Consider the following 23,187-nt stretch of genomic DNA (forward strand, 5'->3'; position numbering starts at 1 on the left):
ATAATAATATTAGTATTAGTTCTTATTTTAACAAAGTGATAATAATTATAATGATAATAATTTTTAACAATGACAATATTAAGGATACTAATCATACTAATAATAATTATAATGATAGCATTAATAATAGTCTTTATGATAATAATAATAATTAATAGCATGGTAATAGCACTAATATTAATGATAATAATAATGGGTTATATTATTTTCTTAGTAATGATAATAATAATCTTAATTATGATAATACTTATAATTATGATAATAATAATAATAATAATACTTGCAACACTAATAATAACAATCATAACAATAATAATAATAATACTAATAATAATAATAATAATAATAATAATAATAATAATAATAATAATAATAATAATAATAATAATAATAATAATAATAATAATAATAATAATAATAATAATAATAATAATACTAATAATAATAATATTAATAATAATAATGATATATTAAGGAAGCTACCTCATAAAAATTTGCCCAAAAACAGATAAAGTGTCCCTGCCATGGCTCGAACACGAGACCTCTCGCACACCCACAAACACCTAAACCGTCTGCTCCAGCTTACTTTTTCTGTTTTTATTCCCTTCCCAAACTATATAACCCGATTTTGTTTTAAAGCTTCAACTTCATCTTCAACAATAACAAAATCGACCAAGAGACCATTCCAAAAAACAAAGTATCAAATTTATGTACAAAATTAAGACTTTGTAAACAATTAAAAATGAGAAAGATAGTATTTAAATAAAAAAAAATGAAAAAAAACAGACTTAAGTCTTCTGCTGCTGCTCACGAGAGTTTTTTAAAAAAAAATTTAACTTTGATTTCTAGTACGTTTTGGACAAAACTCATAACACGAATTGTTCTTCAAATCAATCCTACGATCTATTGGAACCGTCAATTCAACTCATAACATCAAATACAACTCGAATTTCCTTATGAACAAACGTTTGACTTTTTGAGATCAAAACTTTGACTCACGAATTCGTTCTTGATTTGGAAAATTGGAAGTTGAGGTTTATCAAATAGATTAAGTAAAAGGTTCCTAACAATCTCTCATTTATAGATTTTGATAATTCGTTCGATTTATAATTTTTTTCCAAAAAGTTGAAATATATAGACCGACGGCTCTTTTTCTTAAAAAATAAAAATAAAACACACCCCTCTTGTGATCATAGTTGTTGAATGTTATAGCATTATTGATCGAAAAATTCCAAAACAGAAGAAACAAAAATCGAAAAGCAAGACAACGATAGATAACAAATTTCGTACAAGTTTCATGAATTATTAGATTATTTTTAATTAATATTAATAATTAATAGTAAAAATATTAGTAATAATATTGATAATATTATTAGTAATAAATACTGATAATAGAAATAATAATAATTATAATAATAAAAATATCAAGATGATACTAATAATATTAATAATAGATATAATAATAATATTAATAATAATATTAATGATAATTATAATAATTTGTATAATAATAACAATAATAAATTTTTAATGATAATGATTCTTAATGATAATAATAATATCTATTAATAATGCTAGTAATAATAAAGGTATAACAATTTACATGTTTTAAATTTTTATATCAATATATAATATATATATAACCTAGAATAAGACAGACATTAATATTAATATTTATAGATAATAATGAAAGTAATATTGAAATTACTAATAGTAATGTAACTTTTATCTTAATTTGTAATTATATAAGTTAATATTATAATTCATTATTAACCTACATATAATATTAATTATTTATATATTTTAGTATATTAGAATATACATATCATCGTAGTCATATTTAAAATTCATTTATATTTTATATATAGATTCATTACAGCAATTAGTTGTATTCTATTTTACACTTTCATTTGTTTATATATATTTATTTATATATATTTATATGTATTTATATATATATATATACATATTAAATTATATATTTAATTACAAAATAAATTGTTCGTGAATCATCGAAAATAGTCAAGGGTTAAATGGATATATGAAAATAGTTCAAACTTTTTGAGATTAGATTTACTAGACTTTTCTTTTCGTGTCGAAATCACATAGCGATTAAGTTTAAATTTGGTCGGAAATTCCCGGGTCATCACACAAAGGATCAGAGAAACATCTTAATATTCGGGAAGACGGAACCCGATATAGGGCTGATAGAATTTGGGTACCAAGGTTTGGAGATGTGAGAGAAATGGTACTTAAGGAAGCACATAAAACCAGATATTCAATACATCCCGGAGCGAGGAAGATGTATAAAGATCTCAAGAAACACTTTTGGTGGACGGGTATGAAAGCCGATATTGCTAAATATGTAGGAGAATGTTTGACGTGTTCTAAGGTCAAAGCTGAACATCAGAAACCATCAGGTCTACTATAACAACCTGAAATCTCGGAATGGAAATGGAAAACATTACCATGGATTTCATTACTAAATTGCCAAGGACTGCAAGTGGTTATGATACTATTTGAGTAATAGTTGATCGTCTCACCAAGTCAGCACACTTCCTGCCAATGAGAGAAGATGACAAAATGGAGAAGTTGGCGCGATTGTATTTGAAGGAGGTTGTCTCCAGACATGGAATACCCGTCTCTATTATTACTGATAGGGATGGTAGATTTTTTTCAAGGTTCTGGCAGACGTTGCAACAAGCATTGGGGACTCGTCTAGACATGAGTACTGCCTATCATCCACAAACTGATGGGCGGAGCGAAAGGACGATACAAACGCTACGAGCATGTGTTATTGATTTCGGAAACAGTTGGGATCGACACCTACCGTTAGCAGAATTTTCCTACAACAACAGTTATCATTCTAGTATTGAGATGGCGCCGTTTGAGGCACTTTATGGTAGAAAGTGCAGGTCTCCGATTTGTTGGAATGAAGTGGTGGATAGACAGATTACGGGTCCGGAGATAATACAAGAAACTACCGAGAAAATCATCCAAATTCAACAACAATTGAAAACCGCCCAGAGTCGACAAAAGAGCTACGCGGACAGTAAAAGAAAAGATATAGAGTTTGAAATTGGAGAAATGGTCATGCTTAAGGTTTCACCTTGGAAAGGCGTTGTTCGATTTGGTAAACGGGGGAAACTAAATCCAAGGTATATTGGACCATTCAAGATTATAGATCGTGTCAGACCAGTAGCTTACCAACTGGAGCTAACTCAACAACTCACAGCTGTACATAACACTTTTCACGTCTCGAATTTGAAGAAATGTTTTGCTAAAGAAGATCTCACTATTCCGTTGGACGAAATCCAAATCAATGAAAAACTTTAATTCATTGAAAAACCCGTCGAAATAATGGATCGTGAGGTTAAGAGACTTAAGCAAAACAAGATACCGATTGTTAAGGTTCGATGGAATGCTCGTAGAGGACCCGAGTTCACCTGGGAGCATGAAGATCAGATGAAGAAGAAATACCCGCATCTATTTCCAGAAGATTCGTCAACACCTTGAACAACTTAAAATTTCGGGACGAAATTTATTTAACGGCTAGGTACTATAGTGACCCGAACTTTTCCATATTTATATATATTAATTGAGATTGATATTTACATGACTAAATGTTTCCAACGTGTTAAGCAATCAAACTTGTTAAGACTTGATTAAATGAAATAAGTTTCATATAGACAATTGATCACCCAAGTTGACCGGCGATTCACGAACGTTACAAATTTGTAAAAACTACATGTTGTGGTATATATAGACATATATATATGGTTGACATGAGATTATGATGAGTAAGTGTCTCACTAAGTATATTAACAATGTGTGATATACATAAGAAATGAAATTACTAAGTTAAGAAACTCGAAATGATATATATAACGATTATCGTTATGATAACGTCTACTAAATACATATGTATCATATTAAGATATTGATACACTATATTTAACATGATAAAATGATATTTAAATATATCATTAAGTGTGTTAACAATGAACTACATATGTAAAAACAAGACTACTAACTCAAGAATTACGAAACGAGACTTATATGTAACGATTATCGTTGTAACGATATTTTAATGTATATATCATATTAAGAGATATTCATACATCATAATATCATGATAATATAATAATTTAACATCTCATTTGATATAATAAACATTAGGTTAACAACATTAATTGAGATCGTTAACTTAAAGGTTTCAAAACAACACTTACATGTAACGACTAACGAAGACTTAACGACTCCATTAGAATGTATATACATGTTGTGTTTTGATATGTATTCTTACACTTTTGAAAGACTTCAAGACACATATCAAAGTACTTCTACTTAACAAAAATTCTTACAATTACATCCTCGTTCAGTTTCATCAACAATTCTACTCGTATGCACCAGTATTCGTACTCGTACAATACACAGCTTTTAGATGTATGTACTATTGGTATATACACTCCAATGATCAGCTCTTAACAGCCCATGTGAGTCACCTAACATATGTGGGAACCATCATTTGGCAACTAGCATGAAATATCTCATAAAATTACAAAAATATTAGTAATCATTCATGACTTATTTACATGAAAACAAAATTACATATCTTTTATATCTAATCCATATACCAACGACCAAAAACACCTACAAACACTTTAATTCTTCAATTTTCTTCATCTAATTGATCTCTCTCAAGTTTCATCTTCAAGTTCTAAGTGTTCTTCATAAATTCCATAAGTATAGTTTCTTAAAAATCAAGAATACTTCCAAGTTTGCAAGTCTACTTCCAAGTTTTCTAATCCATTCCAAGTAATCATCTAAGATCAAGGAACCTTTGTTATTTATAGTAGGTTATCTTTATAATTCAAGGTAATATTCATATTCAAACTTTGATTCAATTTCTACAACTATAACAATCTTATTTCGAGTGAAAATCTTACTTGAACTGTTTTCGTGTCATGATTCTGCTTCAAGAACTTTCAAGCCATCCAAGGATCCTTTGAAGCTAGATCCATTTTTCTCATTTCCAGTAGTTTTATCCAGAAAACTTGAGGTTGTAATGATGTTCATAACATCATTCTATTCATACATATAAAGCTATCTTATTCGAAGGTTTAAACTTGTAATCACTAGAACATAGTTTAGTTAATTCTAAACTTGTTCGCAAACAAAAGTTAATCCTTCTAACTTGACTTTTAAAATCAACTAAACACATGTTCTATATCTATATGATATGCTAACTTAATGATTTAAAACCTGGAAACACGATGAACACCATAAAATCGGATATACGCCGTCGTAGTGAAACCGGGGGATGTTTTGGTTTGGATAATTAAAAACTATGATAAACTTTGATTTAAAAGTTGTTCTTCTGGAAAAATGATTTTTCATATGAACATGAAACTATATCCAAAAATCTTGGTTAAACTCAAAGTGAAAGTATGTTTTTCAAAATGGTCATCAAGATGTCGTTCTTTCGACGGAAATGATTACCTCTTTAGTAATTGACATGTAACTTAAATTTCCGACTATAAACCTATACTTTTTCTGTTTGGATTCTTAAATTAGAGTTTAATATGAAACCATAGCAATTTGATTCACTCAAAACGGATTTAAAATGAAGAAGTTATGGGTAAAACAAGATTGGATATTTTTGATCTTTTTAGCTACGGGAAATGTTTAACAAATCTATACAAATCATATCCTAGCTAACTTATATTGTATTATACATGTATTCTAATATATTATGTAATCTTGGGATACCATATACACGTATGCAAATGTTTTGACATATCATATCGACCCATTTATATATATTATTTGGAACAACCATAGACACTCTATATGCAGTAATGTTGGAGTTAGATATACAGGGTTGAGGTTGATTCCAAAAATATATATACTTTGAGTTGTGATCTAGCCTGAGACGTGTATACACTGGGTCGTGTATTGATTCAAGATAATATATATCGATTTATTTCTATACATCTAACTGTAGACAACTAGTTGTAGGTTACTAACGAGGACAGCTGACTTAATACACTCAAATCTTTAAAACATAATAAAAATGGTTGTAATTATATTTCGATCATACTTTGATATATATGTACATATTTGTATAGGTTTGTGAATCGATCCGTGGCCAAGTCTTATTTCCGAGGAAGGAAATATCTGTGAAAGTGAGTTATAGTCCCACTTTTAAAATCTAATATTTTTGAAATGAGAATACATGCAGGTTTTATAAATGATTTACAAAATAGACACAAGTACGTGAAACTACATTCTATGGTTGAATTATTGAAATCGAATATGCCCCTTTTTATTAAGTCTGGTAATCTAAGAATTAGAGAACAGACACCCTAATTGACGCGAATCCTAAAGATAGATCTATTGGGCCTAACAAACCCCATCCAAAGTACCGGATGCTTTAGTACTTCGAAATTTATATCATATCCGAAGGGTGTCCCGGAATGATGGGGATATTCTTATATATGCATCTTGTTAATGTCGGTTACCAGGTGTTCACCATATGAATGATTTTTATCTCTATGTATGGGATGTGTATTGAAATATGAAATCTTGTGGTCTATTGTTACGATTTGATATATATAGGTTAAACCTATAACTCATCAACATTTTTGTTGACGTTTAAAGCATGTTTATTCTCAGGTGAATACTAGAGCTTTCGCTGTTGCATACTAAAATAAGGACAAGATTTGGAGTCCATGTTTGTATGATATTGTGTAAAAACTGCATTCAAGAAACATATGTCGATGTAATATATTTCTATTGTAAACCATTATGTAATGGTCATGTGTAAACAGTATATTTTAGATTATCATTATTTGATAATCTACGTAATGCTTTTAAAACCTTTATTGATAAAATAAAGGTTATGGTTGTTTTAAAAATGAATGCAGTCTTTGAAAAACGTCTCATATAGAGGTCAAAACCTCGCAACGAAATCAATTAATATGGAACGTTTATAATCAATATGAACGGGACATTTCAGTTTATCCTTTCAAAACTGAGTCTGTTTACAAAGTGAACCTTGATGAAAATAGTGTAAATCATTTAAATTTCTTTGATTTTACAATTTTTGAAAATGATTCTGAAATTGTTCATGAGTCTAATATAGATAAGTCAACTGTTTTAAACTAAATGTATCCTATAAGTCCCAATGATGAAGGGAGACACAGTCCAAAGGATGATGGCAGACATGTTACTCCAGTTGACTCTTCTGAGTCAAGAGGTGATGGCAGACATGCAACTTCCTATGAAGGAACATCTGGTGGACATAATGTTGTCCCTGAGGGCACTTCTAATGTAGATGATACATTAGAAGATACTGTTAATATAAATGCTGAAAATTTAAGAAGAACAAGCAGAAGAACAACTTTACCAAAAAGATTAAATGATTATGTACTTGATAATAAGGTAAAGTATGGTCTTAAAAATTACTTAACATATTCTAAACTTGGTTCTGAAAATTTCTGTTTTATCACTTGTTTTAATAAAAGTCAAGAACCTAAGTCATACCAAGAGGCATCAAAGGATAAGAATTGGGTTAATGCTATGAATGAAGAAATTGAAGCCCTTCTTAGAAATAATACTTGGATTGTTACTGATTTGCCTTGTGATAGAAAACCTATAGGATCAAAGTGAGTTTATAGAATCAAATATAAGCCTTCTGGTGAAATAGATAGATACAAGGCTAGATTAGTTGCTAAAGGTTATAATCAAAGAGAAGGTCTAGATTTTGATGAAACCTTCTCTCCTGTTGTTAAAATGGTTACTGTTAGAGTTATTATTACTGTTGCAATTCAAAATGACTGGTCTTTACATCAACTTGACATAAATAATGCCTTTCTTTATGGTGACTTAACTGAAGATGTTTATATGACTTTACCTGAGGGATATTTTGATAAAGATGACAAAAGAGTCTGTAAACTTGTTAAGTCTCTTTATGGGTTAAAACAAGCTCCTAGGAAATGGAATGAGAAATTTTGTGAAACATTTTTTGAATATGGCTTTGTTCAAAGTGTGAATGGTTATTCTCTTTTTACCAAACATACTGATGATTGCTCTTTGTTTCTGCTTGTTTATGTTGATGATATTATTATTACTGGCAATAGTGAAAGTTGTATTAGTCAGTGTAAGCATTTCTTGCAAACTAAATTCAAAGTTAAAGAATTGGGTTTATTAAAATATTTTCTTGGTATTGAACTTTTAGATCAAAATGGAGGTTTAAGTATGTCACAAAGAAAATATACTTTAGAAATAATTGATGAATTTGGTTTGTTAGCTAGTAAACCTGCTATTACTCCTATGGAATCTGGTGTTGTCTTTTCCAGTATTGATAATCATTCTGATACTGATTATCCTTTATCTAATATAAGTGATTATCAAAAACTTATTGGAAAACTTATTTACATTACACTGACCAGACCTGATATTGCCTATGATGTTCATTGTTTAAGTCAACATATGCATGCTCCTTTAAATTCACACTTAAATGCTGCTTTTAGAGTTCTTAGATATCTTAAAGGTTCGCCTGGAAAATGCATTTTTATAACAAAAAGTGACAATTTTGTATTGTCTGCTTATGTTGATTCTGACTATGCAAAATGTATTTCTACAGGAAGGTCAGTTACTGGTTTCTGTGTTTATTTAGGAAACTCTTTAGTTTCATGGAAAAGTAAGAAATAGTCATCTGTTTCAAGATCATCTGCAGAAGCTGAGTATAGGGCTTTAACTTCTGTCACATGTGAGCTCATTTGGATATTAAAACTTTTCAAAGATTTGAACATAAAAACAAAAATTCCCATAATTGTTTATTGTGACAATAAATCTGCTTTACAATTAGCCAAAAATCCTGTTTTTCATGAAAAAAACTAAACATTTTGAAGTAGATTTACATTTTGTGAGGGAAAAGATTAGTTCTGGTGTAATTCAAACTGTTCAAGTTTCTTCTGAAAAAAACACTTCAGATATTTTTACTAAACCACTTTTAAGAGCTCAACATGATTTATTGTGCAACAAGTTAACTCTTTATGATCTATTTCATATTTAAATTAAGGGGGATGTTAAATTTATATACATATTCATAATCTAAACATGTAAGATCATATGTTTTTTGTATTTTTTCTTATTTCTGGGTTAAGAATAATTGCAGGGTCCTTGCAGTCATTTTCTGAAAGATAGTTTGGTGGTCAAAGTATTAAAAAGAAGACTTTGTTGCTGAACAGCTATTTTGGAACTTGAGGGACCTAGAAAAGAAATTAAGTTATTATTTAAGTTATCTAATATATTTTTTCATTATCTGATTCATTCGTTCATCTCTGTAACTGTGTGAAATTCATTCTAGGGTTTCATATCTTTCGTTCTCTGTATTCATAGTTATCTTTTTGATAGCTTGAGAGAGATTACTGTGAGATTGATTGTGTGTGAACCGTTGTAAAGATCTTGTATTGTTTTTGGTACTTATTTTTAAATTCTGAAATTGGAGATTTTTCATCTCGTGTGGTTGGTGGATTTAGTTTCTTGTTTCTGTTCAATAATCTATGTGTTAGTATTTAATACAAATGTTATCAGTAATAAAAGATTTTTATTGTAATTGTAATTGTATTGTATTATACATTTTATAAGAATCAATATTAACGTTATCGATTACTAAGTTATACAAATATTGTGCAACGTACGAGCTCATAAAACTAGTAAGCTATATATATGATTAGCATTTTTTCTTATTTTTTTTTACAAAAATAACTATTGCAGATAATTAAATTTCGACTTTACTCACAATTATTATTATCAATCATTGTTTTTTAAAATTTTCAATAAACTGCAAGTGAAAAGGTAAAATTTAGGTTTGGAGTGTATTTATTTCAGGATCGGAGAGCACAAACGTTACAGTTTTGATAACCAAATATCTACTACTCTGTAGTATTTATTTGTATAGAATAGAATAGAGTACGGTGCATGTTTGATCTTATTGGATTTTGTAGTTCAAATGTCAAATTAAAAAGGTCTGAGATTAGAAGAGGTAGATGATTTCAAATTTTCAACTTTTGAAGTGATGTGACAACTCTCCAAAATTGCACACATTATTTTACTAGTATATCTGGACCCTTTTATGACCTTCGACTTGGGGTGTGTTTAGACGAAAGTAGCTGGAGCTGGAGCTTATGAGCAGAAGCTGAAGCTGGAGTTTATTTTTGAAGTTGGTAGCTGGAGCTTATTATTTTTTATAAATGTTTGGTAAACTAGCTAGAGCTTATTTTTCAGTTCATAAGCTCTACTTTTTTTAATAAGCTACTACAAGTAGCTTATTTTTTCAGAGCTTATGATTTTCATAAGCTCTACTTTTTTTGTCTACCAAACGAAGCTTATGACTTGGAGCTTATTAAAATCATAAGCTCAAGCTCTCATAAGCTTCCATAAGCTCCAATAAGCTACGCGCCAAACACACCCTTGGTAAATAATTTTGTTTGAATTGTTTAAATTTTGGGGATTTGACTCTTTATACACCTCTAATTGAATGATTCGTACATGAAATTCATAAACATTCAAACATCAAACAAACGAGAGTATATAAAAATATTAAAGGCAGTTTCCATTTCTTTTTCCATTAAATATAATAAGATCATATGTATCATATATATATATATAAATATAATATAATTTATATATATGACAAGTCCCAAGTTATGATAAGATCGTTTTAGTTAACACCAATGGACTTATTTTCGCAGACAATAAAAAGATCTGAGCTCAAGGAAGGAGACCATATTTACACTTGGAGGAAACAATTATACAGTCACCATGGTTAGTTACCAGATTAACTATTATGTGTTTATTCTGTGCTTATGCACCCATGTAAATAGCAGATTACTAATTCATAAGGAACTTATGCAGGTATCTTCATTGGTGAAAACAAGATTATTCATTTTGTGAACACAAAAAGGGAGGGTGATCAGGGATCTCGATTCGGACTTGAATCTCGTAGTAATCAAAAGAAGCCAAAGACACCTTGCCCAACGTCGTACTGTGGGTTGGAGAAAGTAGCCGGAAGCGGTGTAAAGTTGTGTTGCGTCGATTGTTTTATAAAGGGAGGGTCACTATACTTATTCAAATACCAAGCAAGTCGAAAATTTCTTCTTTCGAAAACTGTTGGTGGAACATGCACTATGGCCGAATCTGATCCGGTAAAAGAAGTGATACATAGGACTAGTTATTTGTATGAAAATGGATATGGCAAGTATGATCTGATGAACAATAATTGTGAAGATTTTGCACTTTATTGTAAAACTGGTCTTTGGAGCGTTGATAAAGCGTATCAAGGGCGAAGTAGCCAAGCAAATATGGTTCGTCCAACGAGCAGAGCCCAAAAAGATCAAAAAATAGCAGAATATGTGCAACAGATTGCAACCGCTATTCCCAGATCCTTCTCAAAGAGAGAGGTTAACGACTTGGGCTTTCGTAAGGATGTTGTGAAAGTACCTGTAGAAGAATTATGCACATTTGTTCTTTCACTAATGCAATGTTGAAGGGTCGAACCACTAAAAGAGTGAAGTTTAGAATAACAACATTTATATCGTAAAGAATGTTCAAAACAAAACTTGAAACATTGTATAAATCATCATATCCTAGTTATTTCAATTTGTGTAAAGATCGTGTTTCATATAGTAACCGGATTGAGTATAGTATCAACAAACTAGTTCAACTATTTAAGAGCAGATTTCATCAATACTTACAGAAGAAAAAGGGAACGGTAATCGTAACATGTGCATCAACAGGGAAATAGAGATGGTCTTCAACATCAAGATAAATGGAAGACTTCATAAAGAACGAAAGAAAAAGGGGGAAAAAATCTATAAACCCTTAGTCAAATACCTGATTAGGCAAAAGTAACACTCACGAATTCAATTCGACAAAAAGACTGACTTGAGGATGTAGTCCGGCCTCTTTAAGTGTTGAAGATAGTTTATCAGGACCGTAGAGAACGCGAGGGAAGTTGGTGGCAAGGGTGTAATTTCCAATTCCTAAGTCACTTGAAGAATCAACGAAGTCGTACAGGGACTGTACTGTAGCAGTACAATGAAACCTCCTGCCCTTGCGATCTCCGTTAGGTAATCTGACCAGTACCTGAGTCATACAACCATAAAACATCAGGTTGAATGCATATTTCCATAAGGTTATAACTAATATAATGTCACGCAAAGTCTACTAACATGATAAATGGGAGGTGATAATAGCAAGGTTGAAAAAGGTGTGAGACGGAGACGAGTCAGTCGGAACCTTGAAAGGTCGAGTCAGTCGAGACGAGGTCGACACGGATGTTGACCAAAGTTGACTTTTACATATAAATATTTCAAACACAAATATTATAAACATAAATATTTAAAAAATAGATGATGTACAAATAATATGATGTGGAGTTAGTTTAAATAAACTATAGTTTTTTATAATGTTTTCTATAATTTTAGTGTATTTATTAATTTATCTTTATGGAATACTACTTAAGTCAGTGTTTTCCCAGCTAATTTTTAATAGGACTTGGTGTTTTTCGTTTCCACTAGATGAGGCCAGACATAAAGTTGACTTTTAACCGACTTTTTAGCGTTGACAAGCTAATTAGACGTTTTTAGGCAAAACGGGACGAGCTAGTCACCAAACCGCCGCAACCACCGTTGGGAACCATGGTTAAAAGAGATGAAAGAAATACCTGAGTAACATCAGGCGCTTTTTCAGGTTCAGGGCCCAACGACAAAGCTTTTTCTTCCCGTAACTTAACCATTGCAGCTTCGATCTCTGCAGCTTCACGAGCTGCTCTTTCACGGGCCTCAACTTCTTCTTTTTCCTTCCTCTCAACTTCAGCAGCTTCCCTTGCTAGTCTTTCTTCTTCTTCTTGCTTCTGGCGTTCTCTGGCCTAATTATCCATGACAAAGTTTCAACGACGATTAACTAATACGATCACATAGTTGATAACTTGATATATGTTGATACAAGTAAATAATAAAACTGCAAGACTAGAACATACTTGATCAGCTTGAAGAGCAGCTTGAAATGCAGCATCTTGTTCCTCCCTCAAACGGATGCTGTTTACACGTTCCTCAGACTCAAGTCTAGCAGCAACAAGGACCGGAGAGCTTTCCTCTAGAACTCTCTGCAATACTGTAAGCATTTCTTCGGTCGATTTGGGTCCTTCAACCTACATATAAACATAGTATGAGAAAGATAAGACACAACTGTACACATGGTTGAAGCAAAACAAAGGTTATATATGAGAAATGATACATTACTTGATTTCATACTTTAGTATATAAAGGTATATCATCTTTATATAGAATATGCAAGTGATCAAATTTTGTAGTCTGTACACATCTAAAATTTATCATATATGATGTAACAAATATATAAAGTTCAGATTGATGGTTAGCATCATATATCATATATATTTATATATAAGAGTATTATTAAATAGAGAAAGGGGGAAACATCTTAATGGGGAAAAAATACAATTGGCAAGCCTCAAGAAGGCAACGCCTGCAGCCAATTCCCTTTAGAGCAACAATGTTTTTTCTTTATCAACAGGTCTACAGAATTAATTAGTTTAAAGAGTTCTCCAATTTAGAAAGCCATTTTATATTCGCAACGCAAACCAGGTGATAAGTGCATTTATTAAACTACGACAATACGACTACAACAATATGACGAAGTCACTACGTGATGCAACCCTGCACATATAACACCAAAGTACAAACCACCATTTCCTCATTTTAAGGAGTGTAATTATGGAAAGAGAGAAGGTGTAATATATTCACATGCTTATATTACCAAATGAACTGTGGTGAGCTGAGTTCGTTAGAAACTTTGGTGAGTTTAATAGTGATAACTAACCAAGAACTCTAAAATTGAGGTCATAGGTATACCAAAAAAGTTTGAACTGCATGTAACATTCAGTCATGGCTTCCATAAAAGATAAAACGATAAAATCCTTAGACCAAACCTACTTGAGATTTCGTTGAGGGCTATCCTCTAAAACTCAATTGCACAAGTAACTGTCTATATGATCGAAACCTTATAATATATTAGGTATTTAGGTAACATTTTATTCTAAAGAGGATGGCTAAAGTATAACACATCAAAGTCCAAAATACTCACATTTCGAGTTTTAGTTCTGGCTCCACATAAATGAGGTAATAAGTAAAAAATTATACTCAATTAATCCTATAGTCTTGCCTCTAGTATTAGGCTTTAAATAAAGCTGCTGTTTATCATATAATGTAATTTGTTTATAGCATCATGAGCAGCTTAAACTCATTAATAAGCAACAGTTATCAGTATTAGACATACATTCCCTAAATGTCAACCAATAAGCCCTTGCAAAATTGCAAATGCTGTACAAGTGCAACCAAAGAATACTGCAACTAAGTAATCTTAAAGTAAAAATATGTTATACGTAAGGGAATAACTTGTAAATTTGTAATAGAATTATAATTCACAAACTCAAACTCAAAACTTTTACGCTAACTCCAGTTAATCAGATAAACAAGTTACTCATTGTTTATAATCTACTAATCAGTTCGTCCACCATATTGCAAACTTAACCAATGGACATAACCATATCCTCTACCCTACATCGTAATGTAGTAGAAGACAACTAGACACACATATAAGTAATTTTCAAACTATATATTGTTTTAACTCTAGACTTGCAAGCTAGCTTGGGTGCATTGACTGCTCAGTACTACCTTTTGTATTCAAACAATTTCAATATCAAGCTGCATATATATTTATAGAAAAAAAACAACATTATCATTATAATTCACATTAAAATTATGTAGTCTAGTAAATACTACACACCTGCTGAAGCAAAGCGATCCTCTGATTTGTTGCAGCCATAACCACAGCACAAAAAGGAAACCTAGAAGCCTTCAAACTATTACTCATCTTGAACCCTTCACTATCCCTAATACTCCCACCCCAGGCAACAAAATTTTCATTCACAAACGCCGACAAAACCTCCGAACACAAACTCTCTTCACAAAACAACGGCGTATCAGGATGATCAGGAGAATGCAAATACACAAACATCAACTTAAACTCACGTCTCGACCGCTGTAACGCGTCCATAAAACTTTCGCACGCAAAATTCGGATGCACATCACCATACTCCCTCTCAAACATAGATACGAATCGAATCGCCTCATTCGTAGGGGAGTTCAAACTCGATGACTCACCGCTACGTCCTCCAGAACCACTTAATCCAATCACACCTAACGAATACGACAACATACCACCGGCAATCCAAAAACCTAATCCAATTGCACTTGAAGCTAACCCTAGGCTACCTGAAATTATAGAAATAGGAAGTGTAATGATCTTCCATGCTAGACCTGGACTACCTGGTGCACCTGCTCCGCCGTTGTTGACTAGTCTCATCTGTTCAAATCGTTCAATTGCATCCTCTTCGGCAGCGTAATCGGCGGCGGTGGCGGAAGAAGTAGCGGCCGGAACATGTTCGCCGGAATTTGTATTAGATGTGAAACTTGAAATTGCTAATTCGAGATCCCAATCATGAGCGTTGAGGATTTCGGTACATAAATCCACGTCTTCTAAACCTGTAATTGCTTGAAAATTAGACAATTTATCGGCAACGTCACTCATTTCGCTTCAAGTAGTGTATGAATTTGGAGAAATTGATGAAATTAGGGTTTGAGAAATGAGATGTGGTATGATGAATTGATAAATCTCTTTTGGTTTTCTGAGAATTTCGGTTTAGTGAGTTATGAACTTGTGATCTTATGGAAAGAGTTGCGATAGCTGATGAAGCCTTCGTTAATATTGAATAAGGGTATTTTGTTAATATTTTTTGGATGAATGTCTATTTCAGTTATCATGTTTTTTTAATTTCCCAATAGCACAAAAATTGTGACAAAATCCAAGTTGAATACTTACTGCTCTACTTTTTATATTTGAATATTTATATATTTATATTTATATTTATAAACTTATTTTATTCATCCCATATAGTGTTAAAGAGTAATTATATTCTCACAAGAATTCTCGATTCACATTATTACTATCAAGGTTGCAAAATACGTGAGACGGGGTCGAGACGGTCGGGTCCTAAAAAGGTCGAGACGTTCGAGACGGGGTCGAGACGGGGGTCGAGACGGACGTTGACCAAAGTTGACTTTTAAATATATAAGTATAAAAATGCTTATATGTATACATATTTTAAAGCTAAAAACTTTAATTAATTAATTTATACCGATAATTGCTATCATCGTTAATTTAATACAAAAAATTCAAACTAAAATACGATATATTTTACCGATTTTATCGATTTTCTCCCTTTTCTGAATGTTGACCGACTTTGACTCGATTTTTTTCAACTTTAACTCGAATTTTGATCGTTGACTGTCATATTAGACGGTTTTCTACGAGACGGGACGGACTAGTCACCAAACCGTCGAGACGGCTCGAGACGGGGTGTTTTGCAACGGTGATTACTATTATTACTTTATTACTACATATACTAATTATCAAACTGAATTTACCAAACTGAATGGTGTCTTCCTATTGGTCAGTTACTATTCATCAATAGTGACCGGTCACTATTCATCTTTTTTTCTTTTTTTTCCAATTTTTTTATTTCTCATTATTCATCATTTTAATTTTTTTCCCGAATTTCTATATTCTAATTATCAAACTGAATAGTGTCTTCCTATTGGTTGGTCACTATTCATCAATAGTGGCCGGCCACTTTTCATCTTTTTTTTTAAATTTTTTTTTATTTCCCATTATTCATCATTTTAATTTTCTTTTTCCGAATTCCTATTGGCCGAGAACTGTTCATCATTTTAATTTTTTTTTTTACCTATTATGTCTTTATCATTTGGAGAAAGTTGATAGAATAGTATACATGAATACATACACTCGTTATTACACGATTTAAAATATATAATATTTTTTATTTTTTAATTTTTTTAGTTAAATCGCTAGCACTTTTCAAGCAACAGCGTGCGAACCCCACCTTTCTTGTTACAGTATCATAAGTGGAGGAATTTGATATAAGTTTTTGAAGGTCAAAAAGTTGTATGTACATACACATTTATACATATTTAGATGACAATAGTGATTCTTATTATATATCATCTTAGTTAATTTTTTAAACTTAACGATATTTATCTAGTTTAATTTGATTTAGTTGTACGGGTATTTCCAGTTCGTTTGTGCTATTAATGAAAATGCTTTTCAAAAAAAAAAAAAAATTGATTTAGTTGAAATGATCGAGAGATACGAAAAAAATAAATAAATTGATGATAACCACAAATTGTGCGAGTATTCATCATTTTAGTCATATCTCTTTAAAATGAATTCTAATTTAATTGATTACAAACCCTTTTTTTTTTTTTTTTTTTTTTTTTTTAAAAGCCAAGAATTTTATTAGAAATAAATACAAGTACAGAGAGTTCCTATTACAACTCAAACACGAGAACTAAGACAAAAACTACAATCTCGAATATAAACAGTATAAAGCGCTTGACTCAAAATAATAGGAACGTGACAATTGTGTAATAAGAAGGTATTGGTTAAAATGTTAGCAGGAAAAAACCCTTTTCTCATGAGCCCTCCTATGTACGAGAACAACTTGTACTACAAGCCGGGACAGTCAGACAGACACAGAGCTGTAAGCCAGCGACATAGCATATGTTGGCGGCCCCACTTAGCCTCATACATAGAAGAGTGACATGAGTGTCCGGCATTAAAAACCTGCATTTAACCAATGCCTTCATTGGAGCGGGAAGTATCAAACCATCTCGGGTTGACGATCCATTTTTGCCAATCTAGGGATCCTTTTTTCCAGCGACAATTGATCCATTCAAAGCTCTTTGCTTGGACATCGAATACAATTTTTGAAGAACTCTGATTGATGTTATTGAAGACTCTATTATTACGATGCTGCCTAATGAAGTAGCTAGTGGACCAAACAACAACTTGTCACATGTTAGATCCAATAGTCGTGTTTAAACGCGGGTTCGGGCAATTGGCAAGATCCGAGAGATTAGAAATGAAAGTGGAATCAAGATTCCATCATTTACGAATTTTTTCCCAAATGTCTCTTGACTTGGAGCAAGATATCAAGGTATGTTCAAGAGTTTCAATCCCATCGTCACACACGGGACATCTTGTAGAGTGTAAATCAATTCCTTTTTTATCGAGCTCAACACGAACGGGTAGTTTATTTTGTTTCACGCCATAAAAAGATGTTAATTTTCTGCGGTACCAAATGATTAAAAACAGTGGGGACGATGCTTGGAGTGGTTGCTGAAGTTGTTGTGGACAGAAGCTGCATACACGAGTCTGTTGAGAAGAGACCGTTGAGGCTGTGCTTCCACGTCCAGGAAGCATGGGTATCGGACGAATAAGAGAAGCTATTTAAAATGTTTTGCAAAGAAACAAGCTCATCAGAAGGATACATATTTCATTGGTTACTCATAATTTAGTGGGGTGGTTGCCCCTTTCAGCCCTAATAAGATTCCCCCTGACTATTATCATCTTTTTTTTTTTTTTTGCTAGTCCGTTGTTAATAACAATTAAAATTGTTGTTCAAAATAAAATTATCATCTTTTGAGATTGTTAGTGAAATGGTCAAAATAGTCACAAAGTAACAAGTTACATCGTGTAATCTGTACATCTAAGTAAAAATGTTATACCTCACTGACTAATTCGGTTATAAAATATCAAGTTAGAAATAAAATAACATATAAACATTTTCTGTGTTATTAAAACGACTAAACGAAGTAAACAAATATGATTTTCGCTCTTTTAGCTTTTGTGTAATTAAGGGTATATAATTAATTTAGTGTAGTTTTGCCATATAACGCGCTTAATATTATTAATAATTGTGTTCATTGTCAACACCACTAAGACATCAAATAGTGTCATTTTCAGTGTGACGCAAAAGATAAGTGTCATACTCCGTATTTTTGAGGCGTTCAGTCAAAAAATAAACAATAAAAGTTGAGGCGTTCAACATTATTATACAAATGTTCTAACATTCACTCGTATTTTTATTTTTATTATATTTTATTTTATCAGCTCATTCAAAATCTTCCCACCACACTCTAGCCAACATTCCCCAAAGAACTTGTGGTCTAAAAACTTATGTTTTAGATACAAATTATATTAATTATGATATTTTTTTTCTCACATTTTGAGTATTTGCAAAATATCCGATACATAAAAGTTGTACTAACTTATTACTTTGTGACTATTTTGACCATTTATTTAAAGTCAAAGTTGAACAATTTTGAACAATTTGAATACCTAAAATTATAGTCCAAAACATCAAAAGTAAAGTAAACTCACATTTTTTTTTATACCAATTTTAGTGCATATCATGCTATGTTAATGTGTGAAACTATATATTAGATCAATGCCCAAATTATTCCTGAAATCTCGGTTACAAGTTTACACAATACTGCACATCTCCCATGTTTACAAGATTTTGGATCCCGTATAAATTATACTCGTCGAGTAGAAAATTCCCAGATTTCATGCACGCTTTATCAACTTTCGGTGTCATTGTTTGAAGAAACTGAACGAGCTCCGAAAATATTTCATGCCTTGTTATCTGCTTGTTAACCTGCCAATACATCACTGCAAGTTAAAACAAGAAACACATAAACTTGCAGTTATCTTTTCACTACTAAAAAAAGAAGGTCAATTCTTGAATCTTGATTGATTGCAACCTTACAGCTTTGATTCTCTTACAGTTTTTACTTATAAATGAGTCAATGTGAGTTACGTTTGGGTGAAAGTGATCAAATAAAAGAAATTTGCAAAAATGTAAACAAGTCGAATGACACACAAAAAAAGGAATTTTCTTAAGAAATCATATTTGATTAGATTAAGATTTTTTTTTCTAATGCCAACTCTAATTAAGAATTAGATTTATGCAAAAACTAGTTGTACACTTGTTGTTGAGGTAGTTATATTCAGGAAGTGGTTGGTCAAAATGATGCATGTCAGAATTCTTTAACGACAGCCCTTAAGGCTGGGCTATAATTAAAAAAATCCTATTTGATATATTACGTCGTGGAAAAAATTATCTATTTTGACATATTATCCAACAGGTCAACCCACAACAAGAATGCTTTACCTCTGATTCAACAATGAAGCGTGCCCATATCTTATTGCTGCGAGTTTCCATAACTCCCTTCAAGATTATCAGCCCAAAACGCCGAATTATGTCCATAATTTCAAGAAATAAGCCATTTTCCTCGCAAAGCATCTAAATCACAAGTACATTTCGAATCATATCAAGATTTATACATGAAAAACGTACCAATAAGCCATATATGATATATGTGATTGTTTGTTACCTCTATTAGCATTTGACCAGGTGCACCAAGGTCCTCTACTATCAATGGACAAACCAGATTCTGATTTCCCAATTCGCAAGCCCATGTCACGCCATTTGTGCTTGGATCATTTGGTACCGCATCTTTATGCTGATCAAGTGTACGGATCATGTTAAAGTTATGACCTTTAATGTTAACGGTTCAAGAAAATTAAGTAATGACATTGCTCACGTTTCGTTCTTCAGCTTGTTTTATCTTGTCCGCTTGTTTTGTTACACCCTCCAAGAAAATCATGTGTTTTATGGTCCGATCCAATAAACAGTCAATGCTCATCTGTTAACCCAAAACACAAATGGAATTATTATTATACCGTTGTTTGACTTTTCAGGTCAAACAAGTCAAAATGAATATTATTATGTGAATACATACCTTCTCACCATTGGGGATCAGTTGCCTCAACTCAGCCATACGGTCCAAGATTTGCTGGCGGTCTTTGGGTCGGGGTCGAGTCCCTGGTTTAGCTCTTTTCTTGGTGGGCTTTGGTGGTTCGACTTGCTTCTTAGCTTGTAAAACCGTGCTCGAACCACTCATGCTATAAACATCAGCCATTTGTAAACCTGGTTGCATTTTAGGCATGGACTCTTCCCACACAGAAATTCTGGTTTTTCTTCTTTTTGTTAAAACTTGACCGTCTATGCATGAACTTGAAGCCGCATTTGAAATACCAGAAATACCCTCCAAAAGCTCTTCGATACCAAGCTTTGAGAACAACCTTTCCTTTGGACCAAGGGCAGTACCGTCAACATGACTGTAAGAATGGAGACCCAACTGACTTTGACTTTGACTTTGACTTTGACTGCCATTTATAATGGGTGCTAAAATGTCTCCCAAATCACCATTATTTCCCAAAAAGTCAACATCAGTACCAGAAATAGTCAAAGGCTCACATTTTTCATTATAATTTACGGGATTCAACGGAGAAAACCACTGCGAAACATCAATATCTCCATTTGGGAATAACTCATTCGAGATACCAAAATTTGAGAGTTCATCAAAAGGAGTCGAAGAACAATTAGGTCGCGCTAAATCGACATAACCACCCGTAAAACAAGATCCATCGGATGATATTAAGGACGAAAAAGCCTCGTCTTGATTGAAAATTTGTCCATTTAACAAAGGCATACCAATTTCAGATCCTACACCATTTACACTTTCTTGAAACATTCTTTTTGTTTGATTCACAAATTCTATATTCTCCAGAATCTGAAGCATAAAACAACAATACACTAAATTATACATTATTATTATTATATAAAATAAATATAATAAATGTGAAAGTTGAGTTATGGTCTCGTGAGTAATCAATGATCATAGGACCAACCTTTTCATTGGACCCAAATTGTACCACTCCTTGTGGCTCCACAGGGATTACCGCAATCGTCTGCAAAAATGAAAGTGACAATAAGACTTATGTACAAACAATAATGCATGAAGTACAAGCCTCCTACGAGTAAGTACCTTAACCCCGGAAGAGAATTCGTGATGGGATTTGTAATTATCCTGAAAATTTGAAGTAACTAAGATGTTAACTACAACGAACGAAAGCATTCATTATTGGTGTCAAAGTTTCAGGATAACATCTTACTTATCTATACACCACTAAAACTGCTTTAGATAGTAGTACAACACAACATAATAATGCATGTTTAGTGTTGTACGGATAATTTTAGTGGTGTATGATTTATCACCCATTAATTATTGGTGTCAAAGTTTAAATCTTTTCAGGAAGACAGTTTTTAAGAATTCAAAAGTAATGCATACCATATACATATCCGAGATAGAACCCGACGAATTCTCGATTCTGTACTGATCTTCGGAAGACATCCAAATGTGTTTGTTAGTATAGGCAGCTTGTCCAATTACCCTTCGAATAATCAAAAATTTACAGGTTTTATCATTATCATTATAAAGATTATATAAGCTTCATTGAATTGATGCAATTTAATCAAAATTATGGAACAACAAGAAGAAACAGTACAAATTAAGGTAATGTGAGCATACCCTCCTCCAATGGGTACTTGTAAAAGCAAATTATCGATTAAAGATCCGAATTTATCGTCAAAGTAGGCATCTTGCAGGGTTAATAACCTATGAAGCAAACAATATTGTAAAGTTTCAAGAATCAATTAAATATCAAATTATTTTATGAAATGTAAGATAGATATAAAACTAGTAAACTGCTGAAGCATCTGAATAAATGAGGCTCAATGTGTATTCAATTGAATTAAAAGGTCATAAATATTAAAATCAAACCTAATAATTAAACAGAATTATTTAACAATAAATTCAGGGAACATTATCTTTGTGGAATCAATTCATTTAAGTGACATTGTTGTTAAGATCTCACTACCAATCAAAACTACTTAAAAAGATACAATCTTTGTCATTTTCTTGATCCCTACTTATTTTCTATTATATCCAAAACCTTAGAATAAAAATAAAAATAAAATTAAAAAAATACTTCTAAAATGAAAGTAACTGAAAAAATAATAGAGTATGCATATAACTTTGTATCTATAGGTTTGAGAGATACAAAAGAACATACATGGAATTTGGCTGTCCATAGCTCCAAAAAGCACCATAAGACCATCCATAAGTACAACAAAGATTCTTGAGTATAATTTTAAAAACTGAATCTTTATGCAATGTACCCATTTTACACAAAAGGATCAAGAATCAAAATTTTGCAAAACAAGAAATGGAAAAAAGGGTTTTTTTCTTCTTTCAGATGTTACAAAGC

General features: G+C 31.9%; 3 protein-coding genes across 6 annotated transcripts; 1 reads left to right on the plus strand and 2 right to left on the minus strand.

The window, feature by feature from the left end:
- Nucleotides 1-10,745: 10,745 nt before the first annotated feature.
- LOC139888436 (protein LEAD-SENSITIVE 1-like) lies at nt 10,746-11,558 on the plus strand. The gene is made up of 2 exons (XM_071871444.1): nt 10,746-10,836; nt 10,927-11,558. Exons 1-2 carry the CDS (start codon nt 10,746-10,748, stop codon nt 11,556-11,558), a joined length of 723 nt encoding a protein of 240 aa, XP_071727545.1.
- Nucleotides 11,559-11,596: 38 nt separating this feature from the next.
- Nucleotides 11,597-15,853, minus strand: LOC139891569 (plant UBX domain-containing protein 10-like). Its single transcript, XM_071874540.1, has 4 exons — nt 14,878-15,853; nt 13,052-13,222; nt 12,737-12,940; nt 11,597-12,156 (listed from the first exon to the last, which is right to left on the minus strand). The coding sequence occupies exons 1-4, from the start codon at nt 15,679-15,681 to the stop codon at nt 11,926-11,928; spliced, it is 1,410 nt and encodes a 469-aa protein (XP_071730641.1). The 5' UTR covers nt 15,682-15,853; the 3' UTR covers nt 11,597-11,925.
- A 3,546-nt stretch (nt 15,854-19,399) lies between these two features.
- LOC139891570 (transcription factor bHLH157-like) lies at nt 19,400-23,112 on the minus strand. Of its 4 annotated transcripts, none has more exons than XM_071874541.1 (10): nt 22,993-23,112; nt 22,449-22,535; nt 22,209-22,311; nt 21,906-21,947; nt 21,769-21,828; nt 20,817-21,650; nt 20,619-20,720; nt 20,409-20,537; nt 20,186-20,317; nt 19,400-19,669 (listed from the first exon to the last, which is right to left on the minus strand). In XM_071874541.1, the coding sequence occupies exons 1-10, from the start codon at nt 23,100-23,102 to the stop codon at nt 19,487-19,489; spliced, it is 1,782 nt and encodes a 593-aa protein (XP_071730642.1). In that variant the 5' UTR covers nt 23,103-23,112; the 3' UTR covers nt 19,400-19,486. The 4 variants fall into 4 exon arrangements, with proteins under 4 accessions (XP_071730642.1, XP_071730645.1, XP_071730643.1 ...); XM_071874544.1 differs by lacking the exon at nt 22,993-23,112 and adding an exon at nt 22,701-22,754; XM_071874543.1 differs by having other exon boundaries at nt 19,558-19,683.
- Nucleotides 23,113-23,187: the final 75 nt, after the last annotated feature.

This window comes from Rutidosis leptorrhynchoides, chromosome 2, assembly GCF_046630445.1.
Source record: "Rutidosis leptorrhynchoides isolate AG116_Rl617_1_P2 chromosome 2, CSIRO_AGI_Rlap_v1, whole genome shotgun sequence".
Classification (NCBI taxonomy): domain Eukaryota; kingdom Viridiplantae; phylum Streptophyta; class Magnoliopsida; order Asterales; family Asteraceae; genus Rutidosis; species Rutidosis leptorrhynchoides.